The 26,549-nt window shown below is 40.0% G+C and overlaps 2 protein-coding genes across 5 annotated transcripts in view; one reads left to right on the top strand and one right to left on the bottom strand.

Moving 5' to 3' along the window:
* The first annotated feature begins 10,661 nt into the window (after positions 1-10,661).
* On the top strand, positions 10,662-22,076 carry LOC116054220 (LHFPL tetraspan subfamily member 2a protein-like). The gene is made up of 3 exons (XM_031305651.2): positions 10,662-10,857; positions 18,361-19,075; positions 20,430-22,076. Exons 2-3 carry the CDS (start codon positions 18,664-18,666, stop codon positions 20,684-20,686), a joined length of 669 nt encoding a protein of 222 aa, XP_031161511.1. The 5' UTR covers positions 10,662-10,857; positions 18,361-18,663; the 3' UTR covers positions 20,687-22,076.
* Positions 22,077-22,490: 414 nt separating this feature from the next.
* The window catches only part of LOC116054080 (secretory carrier-associated membrane protein 1-like), a 9,051-nt gene continuing 4,992 nt past the window's right edge, over positions 22,491-26,549 (bottom strand). For all 4 annotated transcript variants that reach the window (XM_031305399.2, XM_031305400.2, XM_035991429.1 and 1 more), the window contains 4 exons: positions 26,369-26,528; positions 25,893-25,994; positions 25,689-25,806; positions 22,491-25,249 (listed from right to left, as the gene is read on the bottom strand). In XM_031305399.2, the coding sequence (XP_031161259.1) occupies positions 25,088-25,249; positions 25,689-25,806; positions 25,893-25,994; positions 26,369-26,528 (542 nt within the window). In that variant the 3' untranslated portion in view covers positions 22,491-25,087. The remainder of the gene's footprint in view (positions 25,250-25,688; positions 25,807-25,892; positions 25,995-26,368; positions 26,529-26,549) is intronic.

Below are 26,549 nucleotides of genomic sequence, written 5' to 3'. Positions count from 1 at the left end.
GGGGACATGCGGTCATTATATAAAAGAGAGATCGGCCAGTTACATGCCAGTTATATTAATATCTCTAGTTTAAACATTAACATACTCCCAAACCATTTGTGCTTTGCTGGCAAATTGTGGGCCACAGTCACAAAAAAGGTTTAGTTTAACAGACCAGTAATCTTTGAGTTTGCAAAGTAGTTTCCTGCAAATGAGCTTAAATGGTAAAATCTTCATACATTGTTATTGGTTACACAGCCTGATTATATCAAACCAAATCATTCAGCTGGTTATCTTCTTCTTGTGACCCTGAAATGACTGATGCAGTTAGGGACTTTACAAACAGTCTCCTCACAGTTGGAACTGTCTGCAAAGGCCTGTAGAGATTGGAGTGTATTATGCACATCTGTCCAATTCAAGTCTTATCAGTCTTGAGACACTTAAGACTGGCAATGATTCCAACTCAAGCCCCAGTGCAATGTGATGTGACAGCTTCTATGTGGTTTCATATGATGATCTCACAACAGAAGGGAAAGATTTGGGGTTTGTGTATTTTAACTTTTGGCCGTGCAAAGAAGCTATAATAAAATTTATAAAACGGGTAGCTCAAATCAAGCAATTTGATTGGTTGATAACCGTGGTTATAATAACAACATATCACAGCTTTGACGTCTAATTCCTTTGCAAATTCGGTATCACTCAGTATCAAATCTTTCCCTTCTGAGAAAAAAACGTAAGACTACCGAACTGATACAAAGTAACATAAAAAATGTGGAAAGTTTGTGTTGGGCCGAACAATGCCCCTTAGCTGTGATGAAATCACAAAATATCACGGCCTAAAATGAGCTATTGCTTTTCGAAAATGGTCATCAAGTATGGCAATACAATTACTGATGTAGAGCTGCAACAATTAGGTGAATAAACAATTAGCTGATTGACATTAAAATGTATTTTTTTGATAAGTTAATTGTTTAAGTCATTTTCAAGAAAAAATGCCAAAAATGAGATAGTTCCAGCTTCTCCATTGTGAGAATCTGCTGTTTTTACTTGTCCTACACTATATTAAATTCAATGTCTTTGGGCTTTGTACTGTTGATAGGATACAAGAAGACATTTAGTTACATCCCTTTGGCCCAAAGATGTTGCGATGGTCATTTGAAACTTTTTTTGTCTTTTACACAAGGCGATTAATTAAGAAAATAATCAACAAGTGAATTGACAAAGGCAATACTCATTAGTTACAGCTCTTAACGGATAGGTTTTTAAAATTTCAGTCCAGCTTTTCCCAGAACCAGAGCCCCTCTGGACCATTTGTCTTGTATGACAGAAACCAGTATCAGGGTTCATACGTTTTGAAAAAACCTGGAAAAGTTATGGAATTTGAAAAATGCAAATTCCAGGCCTGGAAAGCTTTTGGAAACATAAAAAGACACAGAAAGTTTTGGAAAAGTCATTTTTTTTAACACAGCATAATAATATGTGATTAATAAATGTATTTCACGTCATCTTAACCTCAACGTTCTATTCGGGGTATGATATTACGAATCCCACTATGAACCACATAAATTATCATTCATTTTATTATTAAACCTCTGAGGGTAAACTTTAACACAGATTTATATTCTTATTGTGTAATGTTGACTGACTTTTTCAGGAATACATAGTCATGGAAATTTGCCAAAAAGTCATGAAAAAGTCACGGAAAAGTATTGGTTAAAATGCGTATGAACCCTGCAGTATTACTCAGGATTTTTTTTAAAACTGCTGCATATAGATCATTGCTTTTATCCAGGTTAAATATTAACATCTCCTGTCCTGCCCACAGTCTTTACAGCTGCCCTTATTTTTTCCATACACATTAAAACAGACACACATTAACACATGTACAAATACACACACACACACACACACACACACACACACACACAGATACGGGCTATTGACCTTCAGTAGAGTGCTGCTGTTTATCGTCAGCTCTGGGTCTATCCGGTTTCAGAATGTTACAGATAGGCCTCACTAAGGTGTTTATCAACAGAGTCTGAGTTCAGAAGAACGCCTCAAATCTGTAGTTCACCATAGGATTTAATCTGCTTGTATTGAAGTTGCACAGATCATGTTACCCTCTGCTGATGTAATGGTGCTGTGTATCATCGGTCACCGGTATAGTTATAGTAGGCTAAATGGAAAAATGCTTTAGTTTTCGATATACCCCTACCAGAAGTATGTCCAACAATGCTTATCCTCTTAAGTCTCCACATTGGAAATGGATTCTTGTATAAACATATTTTACTGCAAAAGTGGTTAAACTATCAGATATTTTGAAATAAATAATAAAACAATCAAAATAAAGCCAGGCCGAAATTGGACATAATACAGCTGAACTCAAGTAATTTAATGATGCAAATTCTGATTGATCCCACGCTTGGTGTGATAGTGGGCAGGGAGTTCATCTACATGTCCGAAAAAACAGAATGTGAATATCTTGATGCATTGCTGAAATACTATAGATACAAAATCACATCTTGGGTTTGAATATGCCCCTCAGTCTACACCATATAGCTTTAATGAAGAGAGCTGGAACAAGATGATTTCATCAACCTTAAAGCTGCTATGATGTTTCCTCTTTTTTTTCCAGGCTTTGTACAAACTAAGTTAACTGTCCCCTGGCTGTAGCTTCATATGAGAGTGGTATCAATCTTCGCATCAAACTGTCAGCAAGAACATTTATAAGCGTATTTCCCAAATTGTCCCTTTAAGCCAAATACAAAATGTTTATGGTTAGACTATGTTCCACATCTGGATAAAAAAGGCTCTCAGACAAACAAGAGAAATATAAATATAAAGACTGGGAGTCTGTCACATTTGGCATGTAGACATTTACCAAACAGAGCAGCCAAAAAGAAAAAAGGTTAATAAAAACGGTTCACCACTCTAGTGGGAAGGTGATGACTGTATCTTGCATACTAAAAAAATGCATACAGAAGAAATACTTTCTCCAAACAGGCAACTGAGATGTTTTTGCACTGGCTGTATTTACTATAAGGCATATTCGTTTAACTTGCAGAGACAGCACAGCAGCACCAAAAGGAACCTTCTGAGGAACCTTCTTCTTTCTCACCCTCAGGCACGACTGTTTAAGTGTGGTGCATATGGGTTTTTTTATTGAGCGTTTTATTTACATGTTTGCGAGTGTGTGCATGTTATGTGTAAGAGCAAAAATAGCTCTAACAGGCAACTGCCTTTTAATGTGTCAAGTGACACTGAAGTGCTGAGTCAGGCAGCACATGGTGGAAGACACCCCCAAATTCCAAGTGCACACTGAACCACAAGCCTGTTGTGAAAAGAGCTCCAGAATGCACCAAAGTGAACACTGCCCACATTACATCATGTTGACTGACCTAAAGGCTTCTGCAACACGCAATGAGGGGACCCAAAGAATCTTGGAATGATACATTTTTTGGGGATTACTTTCCTCCAGTGATCACCTTCTTTTGGACATAAAAAATTAGATCTTTGTGTCTTTTTGTTTTTCCACATCTTCATTGACTTCCTCCTTCTCTTGTACTATTTTAGAGTTATTACATGTGTGACCATGTGAGGTTGCAACATAGATTCAGTTCTACGAATTCTATGTACATGGTTTATATCGACCATATCCCATTTCTTCTGAGTTATTCCAGCTATTCCAGTTAGAGTATCAGGAGTTGACCAGCAGCTGTACTGAGAGGCAATTTCTCTTTGCAGCCACAACTATTCTTGCAGGCTGAAGCTGAAGTCTGATTTGGAGGGGGAGGAACTCTTTACAGTGGGCCGGAATGTGTGAAGGGGTGAGGTTTGGGAGTGAGGCTGGCTGGGAAAAAGACCAGATTTAAGGCATGAGATTCTGTGGGTGCACAAAATTGCAAGTTTGCAAGGCCGGTTCTTTTTGTGGGGGGGACACATTTGTTAGGTGAATGACCTGGGCTGACACTGATAAAGTTGGGGTTAACTATTAACTCCTAATGAACTGATAAAGTGTTTGACTTGTCACATGCTCCTTTGGTCAGGTGGCAACAGACGTAGAACAGAGAAAAGTTGTTGTAGCACCCCAAATTGTTATTCTTGAAATGGGATTATGTTTCACATTGAAAACTGCATTGCAAGTTATTGTAATGTTGCTGTATGTTGATTATTGATGAGCATACCCAAGTCTGCAATTATGTCATTGCACGTCATTGCATGAGTTTTGTGTGTGTACAGTTTGTGAGTGCAGTGAACCCTGAACCAGAAAATTAAAATTATGTGTATCAGAGCATATAAAGCCAGCACTAGCCCACTTTTTTTCTTCCTATATAACCTTTACACATGTTCTGTTTTGTGTATTGCTTCACTCTCTCCTCTCCCTGTTTTGGAGGGACTCCCTGCCACTGCAGCCCCCTGTTTACCTCCACCCCTTCCTCTGGTCCAATCACAGCTCAAGCTGAAGAAGACATTTTTGCTGAAACTGTTCATTCTTTGTGGATTTGTAGGCCACAGAAAGACAGAGAGACACTGAGTGAGTGAGTGAGTGAGTAAGTGAGTGAGTGAGTGAGTGAGTGAGTGAGTGAATGAGGGAGAGCACTCCAAATAAACTCGCTGTAGTCTTTGTTGGCATGTTTCTTATCTTTCTTATGTTTCATTAAGGCACTGGTGGTAAGAAATAGCATTTGGTTGCAATCCACTTATCATGACCTACTTCTTAGGTAGTAATAGTTTTAAATTTAAATAAAAAGAAGGTAGTAAACATGATTCAATGTAATACTACTTTCAGACACAAGAGGGCACAATAATGTACTTTCTTCAGTTAATGCAGTGGCAGTTCTCGCTTTTGTACAGAGAAACATAAATCAGATGCTTTCATATAGGAACCAAGAGGTCACTGAATGGTTTGGTCAGTATTACAAAGATATGAATGATATGTTAAGGCCTTTGCTGTCACCAGATCTCAATCCAGTTGAAATTGAGGTGAGGTGTTGAGGTGTGTGCTCTCCACCCATCACTGTAATAAAGCAGTGGCACAGCTTTTCATTACCTTCTTCTTTTCATTACCTCTTGGTGAGAAGCCATGTAGTACTCTGTAGACGGTTTACAGTAACTGATCTTTTAACTGCTCCTTCTAATTTCACAGTAAAGTTTCACAGCATGACTTCACAGTGAACTGAACAGCTACTCCAATCAGTGCAAGATAATATATCACAAAATCCTGGACTTTTGGCTAGATCATTGATCACAAAACAATGCTCTCTATACATTTGTGTGTACGTTGTCATCACAGCTGTATGATTATGAAAAGCATTCTTTAGGAATGACACTCTTTAAATATCATACTGACTTAGCTGGTGTGTGTTGTTTCTCTTTTGTTTGTTAGCAACCACAGACGTGTTGTCCAAACTCGAGTCACGAAGTCACCTGCATCCAAGAGTTTTGTCTATTTTGGCAAAACAAGCAGCAGTGTAACATTGTTGATGCTAGTTAGAGTTAGGTTTGAATCTTTAATGTGATTTTAGGAATGAGTCAGGAGATGCTGCTGCGTTCTAGATCATTCCTTATGTCTGGAGGTTGATTAATATGTTGAGATTAGTAGAAGAGGGTTTGTCAAATGAATAAAATTTGGATAAGCAAAGAGTCAAAATGTTTGTAAAGCACGTGGTGAGCCACAAGTAGTCTTCAAAATCACCATATAAGATCATCTCTTTAGGTATTTGCGTGCACACTTATGAGTCAGACACAGATTGAATAACCCCGCTGTTTTTGTTTATTAGATTAAATTAAATACAATTTAAGTATCCATCATGGTGAAATTGTGTCACAGCAGAGACGTCAGAGCATTTTCTGTCTTATAAAGTCTTTAATTGCTTGGCTTGTCCCAGCAGGGTCTGTTTGCTCTGGTATGTCCTTGCTGGGTTTTTGTTTTTGTGGTACAAAGTCTTGTGTCACCTTTATGTCATACTTTATTTGTGTCTTATGTGTGTCTTGCTGTGACCTCATTTCCAACATCAAACTGTATTCTGCTGGGAAATCCCCCACAAAACAAAAATGGAAATGATGGATTCTCCTTTTTTCTAAATGCCAGTCCGTGACCACACTGCTGCCTACTGTATGTTTATGTTTACCTCACTGGACTGAGGCATTTTAACTCCTAATTAACTGGATTCTTTCTTGGTATGCGGACCAAGGACTATGTGGTATGTGTGTGTGTGTGTGTGTGTGTGTGTGTGTGTGAACAATATGAGTTCAAGGTATTTTAAAAGAAACAAATAATGTTCCATTTAAGATTGCACCTTTTTGTCATTATTTAATATTCAAGATCTTGTGTCTCGTGTTGAGGGCTTGAATCAAGTGATAGACAATTGTGAGGGAACCAAACCAACATTTAAAAAGAATCCTGCAATCATATTTTTTTTAATTGGATCTCCTGGGAATTGTTGTCTTTCTCCTTTATACCAGTAGTTTCCAACCTTTTTGTCTTCTGACCCCTTACTGTAAAATAAAGGTCTACTTGTGAACCTTGGTCACAGATATCAGAGATCCAAGAGCTATAGCATTTCGACCAGAGTTTTGAAATTGTGTCATGTGAATAATTAGTTGATGTGCAAAGAGGTAAAAAAGTTAAAACTACCAACACTGACCAATACTTCACAAAAAAAAAAAAAACTAAAATCCTAAACAAATATTTTTATTATTTTCCTTTCACATTAAACATCTTGTGACCCCTCAGATTTACCCCAGGTTGGGAACTGTTGCTGTTTGTTTATGTCGAAGTTGTTTTTGCATCTGCTAAAGTTTGTATGTGTGACGCAATCATTTATAAGTATCTATGGTTTGTTTCTAAATTATGTTCGGAAAACTCATAAACCTTTTCTTTGAATTTATATGAAACAGCACCACTTACATCTTAAAAAAATTCTGGCATGATTTATCTATTGGTAGTTTTAGAATCAGTACAGCTATATATATATATATATATATATGTGTGTGTGCTTAGGTGCTTAGAATTTATTTTAACATAACAAAGTTCAGGTTTTACCCTATAATTTTAAAGGTGAATCAGATGTCAGGTAAGTCCTATATCCTCATCTGCAGTATGTGGGCCATATTAAGTGACGCTGCTTCTTCATGTTTAGTTTTAACTCTTGGAACTGCTACATGATTTAATCCAGACTTATAGACAAAACAGGAATAGTTTAAACATTATTCCAAAACACACCAGAAGCCATTTATTTTTTCTATAATTCCATCCATAAGTACATATTTAAAGCCCTACTGCAATTACAGTAACACAATTATACCAGCACTTATTTTCACACACATATCTGTACACTCATGCACCAGGAATGGCATCATGGCATAATCCCACAGCCACTAACCGTCAAACCCAATCATCTCTCCCAGTGTCTGCATTTCTCATGGAGTTGCCCTGCAACTATAAGAACATCTTCCTGCCCCTGAGACCGGAGCGCTGTGGTGACTACACTTATCTATTTACAGACTTTTCTGCCTCCCACAGTGTTCTCACCAGGACGACACACAGACAGATCTGGTGTGGAAAGAGGAAGTCCTGAAGGCAGGGCCAACCAAATGACACAGAGGCTCGGCTGCTGTGGAGAAGCAAGGCACCGTGTGAGCGAGGAGACAAACTGTAGGGTATGAAGTTTGAGGCTGTGAAGAATGTCAGGAGGGCGGCGTGAAGAGCTGCACTCAACAAACTCCCACTGCAGCATCCCAGAGAGGAAATGAGAGCTGGTGTTAACAGGCTGGGAAGAGGAGTTGCTGTGTGTGTGTGTGTGTGTTTTGTATATGGCTTGTACAAAATAACAAAAACAGCATGCAGCGATAATGCAGTAAACACCAATGTGGTGAAACCCACAATGTTTGGGAAGCCTAAAAACGTCATGATGACAAGTAGACCCTTATGAATTTTGACACCTTTTGGGATCTGTGCTTACCATCATTTCTGATAGTCTAAACAAAAGCTGCACTGGATGAGTTTCACCAAACGTACATTACATGTGTTTAATTTAATGAGAAGGAAAAAGACGTCCAAATAATCACATAACGAGCTGACTGAAGTGATTTTAGTGCTTAACTAGATTTACTGCCTTGCAGTTGTATGCCTTTGCCAACCAGTGAAGTTGCAGTTTACATCCATGTCTGTCCAGACTCATATAATATATGTAGTGAGGACTTTGAAGCAATTTCATAAAAGGTATTAAGTGTATTTTTTGGGCAAAAAATGGATGCTTCACACACATCTTCAACCCGGCAGCACAGAAGATCTATACAATCACCACAGTTTCACCGTGGGCACCCAAGATTAGGGTCACCAATTCAGTAACCGACCAAATGTCTCCCATTCTATTCCTGAGTTATGGCGTTGAATAATGGCCAGAAAAAATGTCTGCAAAACATTATGATGTCACAGTGAAGTTGAAATTTGATCTTTTGGATAAAAAATATCATCACTTCATCAGATTAAGTGACGCTGCTTCTTCATGTTTAGTTTTTACTCTTGGAACTGCTACATGAGTTAATCCAGACTTATAGACAAAACAGGAATAGTTTAAACATTATTCCAAAACACACCAGAAGCCAATGCAGAGACCTGAGAAAAGCCAATTGTTTCCATCCTGCATATAATGAAAGCATGAACATGTTATTTCCAAACCTGTCTGTAAAGCATACCTCTGTTACTTTCTATGTTGAGACTTAAGTGACTCTAAACAGCATCTATATGGACTTCATTCAGCAATTTATCACCTTCACCATTTAACATTACTTACAAGCCACACAAATTCTTCTTCTCTTTGCCAGTGTTTTCAATGTATTTGCCCTCCCTAAAAAGTGTATATGCTCCCAATGGGACAGTCAGTCCCTGAGTTGTCACAGTTCCACAGACCACACTGTAATAAGTGTGGTTCATGTCTCTAGCTCAGCTTCCTGTGTGAGAAGAAAGGAAGGAACAGACACAGTTTCTTTTCTATAGGAGGAGACACAGTATGCACAGGGAAGCTTATCTGAAATCTTTTCTGGAGCCTCCCATGAAGAAAACATGGTTCTGTTATTACTTAGTGCTGCATGCCTGGTGAAACAACACAGAGCTGGAGACACTGCTGTCTATACCAGTGGTCCCAGGGGTCCTTGAGGGGGTTCCAGGGGGTCCTCAGCAAAAGGACCACAGTTGAAAATTAGCCGGCTGGCTAACTCTGGCACATTTACAGAAATGTTGATTAATGTGCTTTGTCCTTTATAAATAAAAAAAGTGGAATAATTTATTTTTACTATAATTTCATCCATAAGTAGCACAATGACAGAATGTATGACTATTTAGGTTTATAAGCTTTATGCACATTCTGTAATAAAACATCTTAACGCAAAAGGGGGATGAAAGTGGGGTCCGTGGTCTAATTTGTGGGTCCTTAACGTGAAAAAATGTGGGAACCACTGGTCTATATGATTCCACAAACAAATATGTAGTAAATATACAACTACAACCGGTAGCCCGTAAGCTTAGCGTAGCATAAAGAGTGGAAACAGGGATAACGGCTAGCCTGGTTCTGTCCAAAGGTAGTCTCACTTTGCCAGACCCTCCTTCATAGCACACGGAAGGAGGGTTTGGCTACTCCAAATAGCATTCGGGGATGGGAGGAAAACATGCTCTGGTTTATTGGCATTTCTTTATACCAATCAGAATCGTCATGGGCGGAGCTAAACTCCGCACAGAGCCGCTGCAAAATAGTCATGCGAGAGAAAACTCAGATTGGACAGATAGTCTAGCTAGCTGTCTCAATTTACCATGCAGAGATCTGATGAGCAGTCAACAATAGTCCTCATTAATCCACCAAATTTAAAATTTCAACACAAAGAAAGCGGAAGGAAACGGAAAATAGGCTATATGCATCCAGCGGAATTTCCTGCTCCAAGGGAGCAATCCCAGAAGTTGAACGTCAAGGATATAGTCTAGTCCAAAGGTAACAAAATCCACCTACCAGCACCTTCAAAGAAAAAACATGTTACATATTCTTTGTTTAATCTGTATAAAGCCAAAGTGTAAAAGTGGCATGTTGTGGTTTTACAGGGTGTTTTTGCAAGAAAGCAGATGGATGTATTTCCCAAAATGTAAAACTATTCTTTTAAGGAAAAGTCCAAGTAAAAAACAATGCGAGTCAGGTGTAGGTCTTCCAGGTATCTGAATGCTGACCATTATGACAAAAACATAGCTGAGATCCTTTCAGTACTTTTAAGACATAAGTATAATAATTTAATATGCAAGGCAACCAGCCTCAGTATTGTTCTGAGATTTTATCAGGTCACTCACAACTTTATATTTGAAGGTTTTTGCTTTCAAGACTCAAACAAGTCTTGACTTGACTTTAGGAAGTCAAGTCAAATCCTGGCCAAGTCTTAAGTCCTATTTTTTGTGACTTAAGTCTAACTGGTCTAACTCCAGTCCAAATGTCAAGGGAGGAAAAACGTGTACAAAGAAAAAGCTGAAAAGAAAGCGTGAATAAATCAGTGTGGACGCGTTTATTTGGAGGAGTTTATGGGAAGCGAATTTAAGGATTCCAGAAACTCGTCATCATCTTTCACATCATCTCTGCAACTTCTCTTCTGCTTCTTCTTTCTCTCTGACAAACGGAGTGGGGGAAGGGAAAAGGGGGAGGGAGGAGGGAAGAGGAGAAAGGCCGACGTCAGATGATAGTGGGCTGGCTTTATGTGAGTGGAGAATAACGTCCTGAAGAAAGGAGACTCAAGTGAATGAGCGTTGGGGCTGCACCGGGAAGAGAACCAGCGTTTCAAAACAAAGGACAGGGACAGCTTCTTCACGTTTGCGCCTGCAAAATCTCTCCACGTTGACTTCCCGTGAGTAGAAGACAATGCGATAACAAAACATAATTAGCTGTTTTAGACACTGATTCCACACATCTCCTCTTTGGCTGGCAGATATGACTCATGTTGCTGAAAGTGTCATTAATGAAACGGTTGTTCCTGGATTGATTTTTACACCCACACGCACACTGCACAAAATCTTACTTCTTAGTTCCTCAAACTGTCAGTAAAACTCTTTAAATCTATTTTCTCAGAATCAAGCTTTTAATTGCAATTGTTTATTCCCAGTTGGAGTTTGCATGCTTCACTGACTCTGAAATGGCCACCTGAAGACAATTTGAATGGTATTTAAACGTTTTTTTGGAGGGATGTGGATTGGGAGAAAGTGAGATATCTACAGTTGCAACTTTGTGTTCAGGTGCAACATCTGGCAGCAGTTGGATATCACAGTGCCCATTAGAGAAAGCACCTCCATGAGAAGCCTAACTACTTATTACACAGCACTTTTAAAAAAAATTGTTTTTATTTCTTACTCTGTCTTTTACACATGTCCATGCAGCAGCCCTTTGCTCTCAATTTTTTTTCTTTCCACCACAAGCCCATGTCCTTGAAGTGTAGGGAGGAGAGCCACCCATGGAGCTGTCTGCCTGATACACACTGCACTGAGAGGGGATGTGATGCTACATCATAAACTAAACAAAACCAGGAAAACGTTCAGTGTTTATTCTAGCTGAGTTCAAGGACAAACTACAGTGAAATGATGGTAGGAGGGAATTACTACTATCTTTCAGAAAGCACTCAAAAATGTTAACACTGTTACAAATCAGCTTTTTAATATCCAACAAATTCCAGGATTTATTTTATGGTAAACATGTGCTTTTATTGACTTTAGTGTGATTGCCCTAACCTGCCTTCTTTTCCTAGAATGAGTTTTGACAACCCTCAGCCGACAAGTGCAAACTTGTTACGTGTCACTGGATGGAGTAATGTGATGGTAGCAAAAGGAGATATTTTTCAGTAGTGAAAAAACAAGCTGTGCTTCTTAGTAAATGGAGAAAAACTGTCTTGTGGCTATATGTCAAATTGATTTATTGAGGTTTATACCAGACAGTAGATAAATGGGTAACTCTGCCTCTTCTGCATAGCATAACATTGACAAAATGTTTGATGTGATGGATTACCTATATCACAAAGTTTTTATATTGTATGGTAATTAATGGAAACCAGTAGCTGCCTGGAAGGTCGATATCTAAACCAATCTAAAATTATTTAGTTATAATTTAAGAAGTAATATGAAGTATAAGCAACTATCAGTTATTAGTAAACATGCAAAAAACACCTATGTGGTCCAAACATCACTGTAAAAGGGACTGGAGTTCATAAGAACAAGAACAAAGTTTGTGGTACATCCATCATCTTTGTAGAAACAGAGAGCAGAAGAAATGAGGAGGGGGTAGAGTAAGGCCATGTCATTCCTGTCTTTGTGTAAGTGAAATGTGAGGGTCACTGATGGGCTTTGTGTGTCAGAAACTGTGGGGCCACTACAGAGTCGGCGCAGGGAGTGAGGGGCCGGGGTGTTGCACAGATTGAAAAGGTTAGGGGCCACAGCGGCCTGTCTTTGAGAATGAGAGAGTGCATTCTGGGCCAACGGTGGCACGTCTTTGAGAGCTGAAGAGTGAGTGAGGGGGCCGGTGTCGTCACGTCTTTGTGCAGCCTTTGTTTGAGTTGAGTGGCACCAGATGAAGTGGGCTGATTTTATTCAGGCTTTCTGGCACATACACTCACAAAAACATGCGCACAAACGGGCTTGGCTGATACTTTCCTTTTGGGAAGTCATGCGTTTTAATGCAATTATAACCTGGACGAGTGAGCAAAGGCTGGCACCTTTTCACAGTTTATGGGTGTGTATTTGTTTTTTGTTTGTTCGTCAGTAAAGTGGGCTGTGTTGTTTCAGTACACTGTTGGAGGGCTTCTCCCTGTTGACTTGTTGTTTACATTTCTATGGCCTATTATTGTCATCGAAACCTCAGGACCCTAGTTGTATTTGAAAGCTAGAACTGTTGGCATGTCTTCATTCTTTATACACAGTCGGGGAACAACATTTAATGGCTTCTTACAGCTTGAATTGTTTTACAGTGTTTAATCTGGGTCTGTAAAATAAATCTAAACTAACTCTGGAGCACTAAAGATGCTTTTGATGGCCGCCTTCACTCACTGGCTGAAGTCATGAGACACAAGTTGTGGTAAATGCCTATCCATGGGAAACATTTTCTCCTCTTGCAACTCTTTCATTCACTGTTTATGGAGGGCTACCAAAGCAGTGGCTCAAATGGTTATGGTTAGCAAGAAAGAGCTCTTGAAGAGAGCAGCTCGGGTTGTTTCATAATATCTGGGAGGATTGAGAAAGCTTCATGTAAACCAAAGAAGCTGAACTCATCTTTGTGTCTCTTTGGTGCTTTGTATATTTGGCATGACTTACTGTTTCCTCTGTTTGTAGCATGCTGTGAAAGCAGGTGGCTGTTAAGGCTACAGATTTAGGTGTGGCAATCAAAGGCAGCCATAATGTACAACTCATTAGTTTTGTGTGCAAGTTCTCACATTTTTAGTTTTAAAAGTTTTGCTCAAAGGTTTGGCATTTCAAATCTGATAGTAGTCACGGTTCGGGTTTCACAAGTTCACAAATCTGCCTTTCAGACTGCTGGGGGCAAAGAAGAGCCGGGTGTTGTTCAGTAGATATAAATGAGAATTTAAGGGGCATCGCTGAAGGGCATGGATGTCTCTATTCCGGCTATGTTACGGCTTGCCTGCTGTTCTTGCATCATCCCCAACAGAACAGAAACTTGATGAAGACTGAGAATGATGCCTTAGTTGAAAATAATTAAGCAATTGATTGAGAAAGTTTAGGGTGTGATATTTCCTAGATATGTGGGAGGTGTATGCTCAGTATTCAAGCTACATTGCTTCATTCTCCCTCACTTCACCTGGAGCTCAACTGCATTCTTTTATGAACGAGGGATATGTTTGGTCCTGCCCAACCCTGACTGGGATCATACTAGTTTCACATCTCTTTTTTTTTTTTTTTTTTTTTGTATTTTCCTGATTCTTGGAAATACAGAGGGGGATTATACCCTCATCAGTGGCCTGTGATTCCCTCACTGTCCACATCTTGTTTGAGTAGCTGTGTGTAGCCCTGAAGATGGCGAAGCAGCCTCTTATGTGGTTTTGGTCGGAGGGCCTTCCTCCTGGCTGGTCCAGATGCATGACCAGGCGCAGCAGCTTAGGGAACAGATTGCCTTGGTTTGAGGTTTCCGGTTCAGGATCTGTGTGTTAAGAGAAAATGAGCTAATGGAGTCCTCCCAGCCCAGATCAACTGGGGGGTCATCTGATCTGGGTGGGTGATCCAACAGCTCAAATACGCTTTCCTAAACAGGGACAAGCTCATGCCCATTATAGAGAAACAAAAGTGTTTCCATCATCTTTCACAATTGTATTTATGTAAATAGATGCAAACTCTGAGGGCTCTGTCTAACCTCTTTATAGAACAGTCTGGTTCAACTGTGATGTGCTTTAGATCTCTTAACCACCCGCCTTCAGTCCTCATTCACTTTCACTCTCTAAAGCAGACTACAGTGGCCAGCACTCATTACCTCAGCAGTTTGGCATGCTACCACAGCTTTTGCTGATATCTCAGCCTAATTACTGTAGATTTACTACTCAGCGGGCTCCTTTTAACTAACGGCCAACTGACTGACCCACATATGCCTCGTATCCACTGCTTCATCTGGGGTGTTGAAAGGGCTTGGCTCAAACTTATGTTACGCTTCATTAGTAGAATTTTTTATTGAGCATTCAAGCTGCTTGGCCAACAGGTTTTCACAGCCAAACGTGTAGTCCACATGGCTGGCTGTTGGCCTGTGGGTTGTATTTTTTTGTAAATTCCATGAGAGAAAGTTTGTCTCATAGCAGCATGGAGACTGTTCATGTTGGCTTGCTGAATGAAGGATTGGAAAACTGTGTAAGTTGGCTTCAGGCCTTTACTACATGCATATAATCCTGTGTGGCAGGCTTGGTTTCTGTCAGGACAGGGCAGCGGTGTGGGAATGAGCAGGTCCAGATCAGATGCAGAACCACATTACTGCTTTCATATTGTAGCATATCTACTGTATCATCAGTCAAACTCAGCATCGTGGAGGAGTCATGAAAGAAGCATAAGACTCCATGATCTATCAGTGTTGGTTGTGATGATGCATATCTATGACGGTGACTCCACAGGCACACGCAGAGCTGCAGTAACAAAGATCTGACAGTCTGAAGATAAATATATATCAAAAGCAACTGGGAGGCTGAGACCTCTCACCCACAGTGCCTTGATCGCCTGGTTATGAATAAGTTATAATTCTGTGTCTGATGTGCCGTGAAGTGTAAATGGCTCCTCCCTCAGCGCTCACATAAACACGCAGAAAATCTTGACCTTCTCAAGGAAGTGTTGTTAAAGTACTTTCCCAGAAGTCTGTTCAACAACAAGCAAACAAGTGGAAAGTATTCATCATTTTCAGGATGTAGTGACCTTTCTGCTCGCTAAATGACACTGCAGCATGCACACTTTAAAACATGCACGCATGCAACCACACACATGCAAATCACTAGATGTGCATATTAGAATATCAAATGCAAATGATTGGAGCATTAATAACCTAGTGCTAAAGACATATTAGGTGTTTTTCCATTATCAGCCAATATGTAGCATTTGAACAGTACTGATACTCCTTTTTAGTATCAAATAAAGATGTTAAAAGGGGTCATTGTGTGTGTTAGAATCATTAATGTACATATATATGTACATGACATACTTCCTCAAAATGCTGTGCTCCTTACCCCACTATAAAAAGTCCCTTCAAGTTTTCACCTCCCTTTGAGTGCAGTCCTTAGTGAGACTACAGAGAACCATGATGAGGTATGAATGAAGAGATTTCCTGTAAGAACTGGGGGAGATCACACAAGGTGCCTGCTGACTGCCTCGACAAGGCATGTTTAGGCTCCATCCCTGTAGTTTAAAGAGGCAGAGCTGCTAATTTGAGGGTTTTGTAGTCTCAACAGACAGCACCATGCCTGGCCTGGATGGACTATAATCAGCTGTAAACAGAGGGCTCCACGGAGAAACCAAAACTGTAGCCTGGATGGCTGAAAATAATAAACTCATTCAAACAAACATGCACATTTACTGTACACACATACCTGTACACACATATGTTTATTCAGGATGCACACACTGAAAAAAATACATTTCTTTATTGTCATGGTTGCAATAAATAGCGCTCAAACACTGTGTCTGTGTGGTGAGTCAGGCTAAGTGAGTGCTGTTGTGTGAAACCATTGTAACAAATGCAGAATGGAAACTGTGATCACAATAAGGAGAGCCATGGTTTTGTGAAGAGGCCAGGAATAAACTCAAGGACTGTGATAGAATAGGGCACACCCCAAACCATTCTGGAATACATAAACACACTTCAAATACTGTACCTGATTATATTGTACTTTTCCTTGTTTCTGTAATTCTCTGGAAGTAGAATAACAAATGCAAACATGTTTCCCTTAGATATTCTTTTCTTATTGTCTGCAGAAACCTGTGTGATGGTCTAAATTGAAAGAAGATAGGTTGACAGGTCATCCTCACGATACATGCCCCTGAAATTCTGCTCAAACTAAATAGATGGAATGAGATGAACTTGACTGGGAATGTTACAGATAGGCATCACTTTCAAACTCAAGACAAAGCAAACCTGAGCACAACAAACCTGTCGCAACTACTGTCAAACTACTTTAAAACAACCATGAATGTCAGACATGACCGAATCCTGTTGAACTGAATTACACCCGCATCTTAAGTGTTTCAAATCTCTTACCTGCGCTCTTCAGATGTTCATGTCATGCCTGTGACTTTGTTATTGTGACCCAGTTCAGCTGGTTTCTACTCAACCCCGACCTCAGATGAATCAGTCAGCCTTTTTAGTCGCATGAGATAATGCTCTTTTGTGGCTGAAGTGTTTTTGCCTTGAACTGACTCAGATCGTTTGTTCATTCCCTAAAGATGTAGTGGGATGATTAACCACCTCGAATGGAAGCTGGCGGGGAGGTTATGTATAACCTTAACCATCCTTATTCTCCTCAGGGGATCAGACTAACTTGTAACTCTTAATGAATGTTTTTGTGCTGAACTTTTCATCACCAACAAAATGACACGTTCAGTAAGAATTAGAGAGAAAAGTTAAAATATTTTTGTAATTTGTGTGAATAGACCCATTGAACTTCTCACAACTTTTTTTGGGAGATCACTGACTATACCAGTGAGATCCCCCAAGACCGCAGAGTTGACTACGCTGTGTTTAAACTAGATCCCGCATATTTTCCTGTGTGTATCATAATGCTGGATGATGACATCAGAGGGCTTCTGAAAACCTCCTTTCTCCCATGAGACCATGGCCGTGCCGAGGCCAGTGTGTTCACAGCAACTTAATCATAACATAGCAACAGTATCACAATCACTTTGATTGGGACCTATACACGTTCCTTATACACACACACTTGAACACTGACGCACGCACGCACGCATGCACGCACACACACACACACACACACAGGACTGAGATCTCTGAAAATGTCATCTGTTACAAGTTACAAGTTATTTGTAATCAGGTTTTGATGTTATTCTGTTGAATAAAGAACAAAGAAATTAAATTTTTATTCAGTCTGTAATTTGAATAGTGAACTGAATGATGGAGTTCCAGCTGATGTCATGTGTGTTCTTAAAGATTATTTTTTGGGGGGCTTTTTTCCCTTTTATTATAGTGACAGTGGATAGACATGAAAGGGGGAGAGAGATGGGGGATGACACGCAGCAAAGGGCAGCAGGTCAGATTCGAACCTGCGCTGCTGCAGGACTCAGCCAACATGGGGCGAACACTCTTATTGGGTGAGCTAGAGGCTGCCCTGTCATGTGTGTTCTTTACAGCAGTGAGGATCTGGCATGTTACACTGTGTGTTACTGTAAGAATGCGGCATGCAGCAACAGAGCTCTGCGCTGATCTGTGTTGACAGCTGCTCTGTGGCAAAACACACAAGGCTTCTGTCATTTTGCAGATAAAATCAATCACAGAAAGACCCAGTAATTGTAAGTAAAATGACAACGGTATAAACCTGAAGTTTTGTGTGTGTGATTCATCTTGACTGTTCCAACAGACATCTGGATGTGTTGCTCATGCTACACTCACAGCTGTCTTTTAGTGAATGTGAAGTAGCACTCTGTGGGAAGATCTTGGGTCTATTTGATGACAATGATACACATTAGACATCCTGTGGGGCAAACATAAGGGAGCTTGATGATTCATATTGGATGAGAAACCGGTCGCCGTTCAGCCTTCGTACACTGAGTCCCTCTTTTCTCCCCCTTTCCCCCTTGTACACAGTGTCAGTTACTTCCGCGTCATATCTATACAGATTCTGTGTGTCTCTGAACCTCTTGTGTCTCTGTGTCTGTAGGTGTGCTTTTCAGACGGTACCATGGCTGAGGGAAGCTGCTTCGGTGCGTTGTAGCTATTAGGGATGACCAAAGAAGAAGAAGAGGGAAAAGCAAAGAAGAAAGTATCGTGAGAGAAGGGAAAACATCTGCTCAGAGAGGATAAGATCAGAACAGGAATCTACTGGACCTTTCTCTTTGTAAGGAAAGGAATTTAAACTCTCCAGTATCAGTACTCTTTCCCTTTTAAAGGACATCAAGTCTTCAAATTTTTATTTTATTTTTAATTTTTATTGGTTGTTACCTTCTAAGAAAGCGTTAACACCATGTGCCATGTTATTGTAACATGCCGCTCCATGCTCTGGACACTGCTCAGTATTGTAGTGGCCTTTGCTGAGCTCATTGCCTTCATGAGCCCTGATTGGCTGCTGGGATTCCCCCGGTCGGACTCCAGTGCGAGTGGGGCGGGAGTGGACTCCGGGGAGTACCGGCCGTCTCTCGGCCTCTACAGCCGCTGCCTTCGTGTCGGGGCCCGGGGAGTAGGGGTGAGCTGCGGGCCCTACGCTGGGACGTTTGGAGAAGTGGCCAGTGGCTTCTGGCAGGCTGCCATGTTGTTTCTGGCAGCAGGGGTGTTAGTGCTAGGAGGAGTAGCCTGTATCTCCATCTTCAGCCTGTGCTTCCAGAGCATCCTGAAGAAGAGCATATTCAACATCTGTGGACTGCTCCAGGCTATCGCAGGTGAGATATCTGTCTGTGTTTAACACATCTGACACAGAAAAAGTAATTCTGTGTCCAGAATCTTCCACACAAACTGTGCTCTCAGGAATCAGTTCCACTCAAGTTTTTGAGAAAGATAGGAAACACTGGAAGAGAGTGAGAGAGATGACATATAACAAAGATCCCCAATTTAAATCAAACCCCACATCCCATAGCACAGTAGTGTATCTTAATCATACATAATGTACACTTGACCAAACTTATAAAACTTGAACTCATAATTCACATGATTTAATTTTCTAGTTTATTTCTTTTCTTTTTTATATATATATGTTAATGTCAGACATTGAATGCCTGTCTCTGTCCTAGTAAAGGCTGGACTGTGAAAACACAAGAGACAATAAAGAGGTCCAGAACTTTATTGTTCTGTCCCTGACAAAGTCAGATATGTTGTGTATATGTATGTTGTATTTACAGGATATGACCATATCATGTCACTAAACCAAACCAAATGCATGCTAAAATAACACAGACAAACAAGATGATCTGCTATGATTTCTGCTAAATAGAGGTCTGAAGTAAAAACGATAATGGTCAAATAGTTTGCAACTTTTTCTTTTTGTTTGCAAAAATGTGTAGTGTTGATCATGAGATATATATGTATATTGCATGCCCCCCCAAAAACTAAAATCTACACATTTATACACATTTATAGGCTATGCTTCCTCTGGGTTCACATGTTTAAAGTTGCCAGTAAAAAAGGAAGGAAATTGGAAGTTTCCACAGAATAAGCACCCTCAGGGAAGCAGGGAAGAACCATGGGCAAACATAAGAAGCTGAACAGCTCCTCACTTGCTACCAAAGCTAATGGTAATAATCTGGGATCTGTGACGAAGAGTTTGTAGTGGTTACGCGTCCATGCAAGCCTATTGTATGTTTTATAACCATGCCATAGCCTTAAGGGAATTTCTGTGTCGCTATTGAGATTACAAGTTGAAACATCTGAGTTTTCAAGTTGGCAACATCTAGTGGCGTTCCAATGAACTTTTTCCCTAGTTGGAGGTTAGATATTCCAACCAAACCTCACCAAGTCTTTTTGCATTATTCTATAACAATGAGCTCCTTCAGGTGTGTTTGGCTCGACAGGTCTGTCGAGTAGGTAATCTATCATTATGTGACATCACTGTGGAAGCGGTCAAATGGGGTCTTTGCTTTCATCACAAATCAAATGCTTGTCAGCTGGAAAATACACCTATTCTTCACCAGAGCTGAGTCACTATGTTCCCAGCTGCACTGTGATCTGTCTGTGCTTCCAGCCCCGATGTTTACGTGTACGTGACTAAACCCCTTGTCTCATTATCTGCTCTCCCTCCAGGCCTGTTGCTGATGGTGGGCCTCATGCTGTACCCTGCCGGTTGGGGTTCAGAGAAGGTGATCAGCTACTGCGGCCCTGAGACCTTGCCCTTTAGGCCGGCTCTGTGTTCACTCGGCTGGGCGTTCTACGCAGCGATAGGAGGAACTTTGGGATCCTTCCTGTGTGCCGTTTTGTCCGCACAGGCTGAGATTGCCACCTCCAGTGATAAGGTTCAGGAGGAGATTGAAGAGGGGAAGAGTCTGATCTGCCTGCTCTGAGCCTTCAGAAACCTTGGGAAACTCCAGGAAATCATCCTTGGTTTAATTTCTCTGATATGGCCACTTGTAGATCTCAGTGGAGGGAGGACAGACATTGTGTTGAGTGATTTTCTTCATACAAATAATCAGCTGGTTGTTGAGAAGATAGAAGCCTCTGTAACCACTTTCTAAATCGTAAGGCATGGTGTTCATGCCTAAATGATGATTGATGCAACTGCCAAAAAGGCTACAGCAGCATTACCTGTAGACTTATCCAATGTTTTTGACCAAGATACTGTTTATTTTTGTAAAAATTATTTCCTTAAACAAACCACTGTACTAAAAAAGCAGATTAGTTAAAGAAATTGGTAGTGGATGTGTTGTTAGCATTATTGTGGACAGGTTAAACACTGCCAGTCAAACAGTGTGTATGTTTGTAAGTCATTATAATGTTCCTTTACACGGTTCACCTGCAAACCTCAGCAAACCACTGAATACAAGCAGATGTGTCCACTCGAGTTCCGTGTGTGTGTGTGTGTGTGTGTGTGTGTGTGTGTGTGTGTGTGTTGCAGACATAAACTGTTGAGGTTCTCTAAATGTCCATATGCTCTGATTGTATGGCACAGCAGGACAGTACGACTCTCTAGCTAACTTTACATGTGCCACTTAAGGGATTGTTCACGTTAAAGGGAGTTTCCCCCTGTTAGATTGTGTGTGAGTCTCTTGCAGCTTATTAACTGGCAGTGTGTGAACAGAGCAGAAAAGGAACAGAGACTCGCCATATGTTTCACTGTGCTGAACTTTGAGGGGATGTTTGCTCACAGCCAGATAAAGCAGGCTGCACCAGAGCTTTTCATGGGTTACCTGACACACCATAAAGACACAATCTGGCTTTGTAAAGATGTCAGAGAAACAAACAAGTTGATAAAAATTCAAAAGGTGTTTGTGGAGTCTTTGCTAGATGAAATGGGTAATTAGTGTGACCATGACTAAGAGAGAACTCTTTATTTGTTTGGTACTTTTGGAAATTACCTGATTGTCTTTTGCACTTTGTCCTTAATTTCACATTGCTTCATATTCTGTTCACGTGTTTTCATTTTCCCAACCATGCTTCATTAAGTTGCTGTAAATGTAACATGGGATTGCTTTTATTCATTTTAGATGAGATGTGCAATAATTCAACTATAGTGTTTTTGCTGTGAGAGTGAGTGGACAGAGGAGGAGACATTTCTAAACTGTCTGTGCTTAAATTAATATGTTGACTGTCTGCTGTTTTTGTTACATTAACAAGAGTAACAGCATCCGTGGCACATTGTATGATACTGCATGTATGAGAGGTTATGTGTTAGGAGAGATTGTCTGTATTTTGTACTCAAATAAACTAGGCCTTCTTTAGTAATTCTATGGGTGATACGTTTGTAAAACCTTTCTTTCACGAAGTTCCTTTTTTCATGTTTCTTTCCTGGTAAAACCAAAATTCTGAGGAAACACTGACACCTAGAGATGGAAAGAAGACAACACAGAACAGTAGCTCATACCAGTGCTTCCCAACCAGGGTTGCAAAATAATTTCAGGGGCTTACTTTGTCAATCCTCTTAAACCTGGTTAAATGTAAGAGTTTGACCAGTGAACATCAACCTTTTGGTTGAACTACTCACAAATCCTCTATGGTCAAAAACTGAGAATGGGTCATGAGGAGACATGGCTACATGGATTCCACTGATCCTAAGCAAATATTTGGTGACAATTTTGGTTTAAATATTTTTTTGACAATAATGTACACAAAAGTTATGTAACTTTCTGAAAATAAGTAAACCAATATTTTTTTCAAATTTTATTTCATGTTAATACCATAAATATACAAAACTCAAACTATTCCACATGCGACAAAGGCCAGACGAGTGCATTACGTTTTCTTTTTACATGGGATTGTTAATGGGGATCAAATTTATTAACTTTACAAAATATACAGGTGTCCCTTTTGAATGAGTTTCTTCTCTGATTCAGTGAAATAACATGTTCACACGTCAAAAACACAGTTTTGTGTCAGAAAACTTCAAATACATTGTTCTGTACTGCCGACCAGCACACCCAAATACATCAAGAAATGACCCACTGTGGCATGGCTTCAAATAACAACTGTTAAAGTATCATGGAAATCATGTGGGTGTTTGTAGCAAAGAAAACTTGTGTAATATCTTAAAGTAAAACATGGCAAGGGAGCACATCACAAACCAAGATTTAAAAACAAATCCATATGGACATTTGGTAGTTTTCTCACAGCTTTTCAGGACATAGAATAACACTTGAGGGAGTTTATTTGCCTTTCATACCAATCCTACACACATCCCCTTCCACACAAGCACACCTCTTGCAGGGTCAAGTTGCAAAGTCATTGAACACTTTTAAATCTAGCTGATGCTATGATCATGTCATTACAAAACCACACAAACATAATACATAATGTCAAATTAAACCAAACAAAATTGAAATGCAAACAACTTAAACCATAACTTACACCATAAATAAAAACATTTTTGTCTTTTGCAATACAACGTAAAACAAGAAATGTGCAACGAATTTAAAACAAGTATTTCCAAATAAAAACAATACTGTCGAGATGTAGGCTTATTCCACAACCAATTATTGATCTTTAACTTTGTAACAGTCACAGAAGTATTTAATCCACTATGATGTTCAGTCCATACATTTGTAATAACAGCAGTACCAGCCATCAGTCATTATCATTCACATCTTCACTCACCACCACAATAAGAGGTGCTAAACTAGACACAAATGTAACCCACGTCCATATTTCACTTCAGTGACAGTAGTCTGTACAATTTAGTTCTAAATAACACTGTTACTGTTGTATATAAATAAATGCTTCTTAGTGATATCACTGAATGGGCATCGAGTCCAATCCTCTGTTATCTTAATGTTCATTTTGCCTATGAAAGGTCTAATGTCAGCAATCCAATACTGACAGAGGAAAAACAAATGGACTGACTTTTTTTGTCTGTAAAAATGAAAATGGACTGTTAGTCTATGTTGTGTAAATATACACAGTATCAATGTTTTTACTTGTTTATGTATGCAGGTTAATCTCTAGAAAAAAACATAGCTTTACCACAGGTCATCTTCTGTGAGAAAAGGCAGGTCACTTCTCTCCATTCTCTCTATGAATGAATGGTACATGTCCTTTTCAACAGAAAACATGACAGCAGGAGGCCACGACCCGGCGGCTCTCAGATTACTAGCAGCGTTAGTTTTTAACTAAGTGTAAAGGGCAACAAAAACAACTGAGATGGAGCCACATGGCAGTCTGTTAATGTCATACATACATAATGAAAATATGAAAATGTCTCATGTTTTTCCCCTTTAATGCAGCAGGCCATTAAAGCATCTGACTGAACCTCTTTAGGTTTGAGGTGAGAACTGGTGGCCTGTAACAGTATGACCGCTACCTTGAGTGTGCTAAACATGCATGTGGTTATCATGCTGTCAAAGCCACAGACCCAGCCCACATTGCCAATCAAAGTAGCACACAAAGTGGCCATAATTGTTCAACTGACAGGTGTCATTGGAGCACTGCTGAGGGCTGCAGGCAGGTCCTTAAATAAGAACATACCAACATATTCTACTTGTATGAATTACCAAGACGGTATTTGTCTCAGAATAGAAGCACATATGCAAGACAAGGTCAAATTGACCTTTCGGAGCACAATGACCAAGCACTGAATTAAAAAAAAAAGTAAAATAAGTCAGAGCCACAATTCTGAAGTACATATTCACACACAGGCCCAGCCAACATACGGTGTACTTTCGGGATGTGAACAAAAAAAACAGAACTATGCGCAAAACACCATGATCAGATTATCACTTTTCATAACTCTAAACTGTATTAACCAGGCAGGAAGCTGTTTGGAGGTCATCACCATGGCAAAAAAAAAAAAAAAAACATATGCTAGAACTGCTAACCTCTGCCTGATCTAACATCTCCTCAAGGTGCCAGCAGAACAAGGAAAGCGAAAGAGCGAGTGAGAGAGTGGGGAAATGAAATCCCACACACACTCAGAGCAAACCTTGAGTCACTTAGTGGATGTATCAAGGGATGTGAGCAGTCATCTGACTAAAAAGCCGACAGGAAGGATGTCAGATAGCTTTTACTGAAATTTGATTTAAAGTTAAGGTGAACAACTCTGGTTACTTTATCTGACTAACTTCTCTGTTATTTCTGGCTGTGACTCTTTGTGCTTTTTAAGCAAAGTGCAGGGCAATCTTAGCATAACAACAATCATAAATAGAATCAATTTGATCTGAGAGCCTGCAGGGCCAGAGTTGTGCATCTCTAACTTTTGGGTGTTTTTTTGTATATGCTTGTATGTGTGAGCATGTGTGCATGTATGCAGGTGTGTCAGTTTATGGCTGAGGTTTGAAGGCCCCACGAGCAGCATTGGATGCAGCATTAGCTGCAGCGTTGGCAGCCGCAGTCTGAACGGTCTTGTTAGACATGACCCCAGTTGCAAACTCCTGCTGAGCCTTCTCAAAACTAGCACCGGTGGTACGATACAGTGCGTGCACCTGGAAAGAGCAGAAAAAACGTTAGTTGGAATCATGTCAAGTGACTTAAATCTACCGCAAGGCCTTTAGCAGCATTGAATGATACAGTTAGGCAGATGTTACGCCTTCTGGCTAATCACAACACTGACGTTAGTCTCAACATTAGTAGTGAATAAAAATGACACACAGTATTGTGTTTATTCTTGCAACCATGATAGTGCCTGCTTGGACTCACATTTCCTATCACGATCAGTATGTTAGTCAGAGTACGTCTGTCCAATCTCCATTCAAACAATATAAACATTCATTAAGAGTGCTTGTGTTGGAATAATTTGCGTCAGTAGCCTGTTTTTAACCTTATTTTAATAATAATCAGATGCTAATGTAGCTACTCAGGTAGAGTCTATTAAACATAGGAATCGGTGTTGACATCTTGCGAGGCCCTTTGTGATTGTGTTACCTTTTTAAACATAATGAGCGAGCCCACAGAGAGTGCAGTGAACAGAGCTGCAATCAGTAACATGATGATGCCCACTGGGATACTGGTGTTCAGACCAGTTAAAGCTGCGATCCAACCACTAGCAAAACAAAACAATGACAATGTGAGTGAACTTTAGTACACACTTGTGGAGGTACAGAATTAGTAAAAACACAAAATACTCACCATGTTCCCCAGCCAGTGATGCCAATAGTTTGTAGAACGTGAACTCCAAACTGACAGATATAGACGAAGAAGAAGACAAAGAAGCGGAATGAACTGTCACTCCTGTAGTGGACACAGAGAACAAGGTAGAAAGAGATCAATGTTTGGATAATAAAATAAAAGGCATTTTTTACAACTCCGTTACTAATTCATCCTTCATTAAACGTGAATTTCTATGTGAAAGTCTATCTTTATCCATATCTTCACTTTGTACTCTCTTCCCATACAGCAAATGTATTATGGGGGAATTAGAAAATGAAAATATGATAAAGAATGAGCTTCTACAACCCTGCAAAATATTTTTAAAGTCAACTGCCCACCTCATTTTACAAGTTTCATACTTGCTTTATCAGCACACGGTGCTTGTCTACAGAGACATGTTTCTGCTTCTTTCTAATGCTGCAGAAGACGGTGCAATTTTCCATGTATCTGCTTACCTGAAAGCCCCGTAAAGCGGTCTGTACCAGCAGACAAAAGAACAAGGGGTAAACAGCAGAAACCATAGCATGGCCAGGCCAAAATCTACACCGCGAGATGCATCCACACAGAACCAGGCCAGGCAGCCGAACATGTTCACAAAGAGCGTGCCTGCATGAACTGGTAGAAAAACAACAAAAT

Source organism: Sander lucioperca, chromosome 2 (genome assembly GCF_008315115.2).
Source record: "Sander lucioperca isolate FBNREF2018 chromosome 2, SLUC_FBN_1.2, whole genome shotgun sequence".
In the NCBI taxonomy this organism is placed as follows: domain Eukaryota; kingdom Metazoa; phylum Chordata; class Actinopteri; order Perciformes; family Percidae; genus Sander; species Sander lucioperca.
Note: the sequence above shows the minus strand (reverse complement) of the source record. Positions and strands in the feature narration are given on the sequence as shown.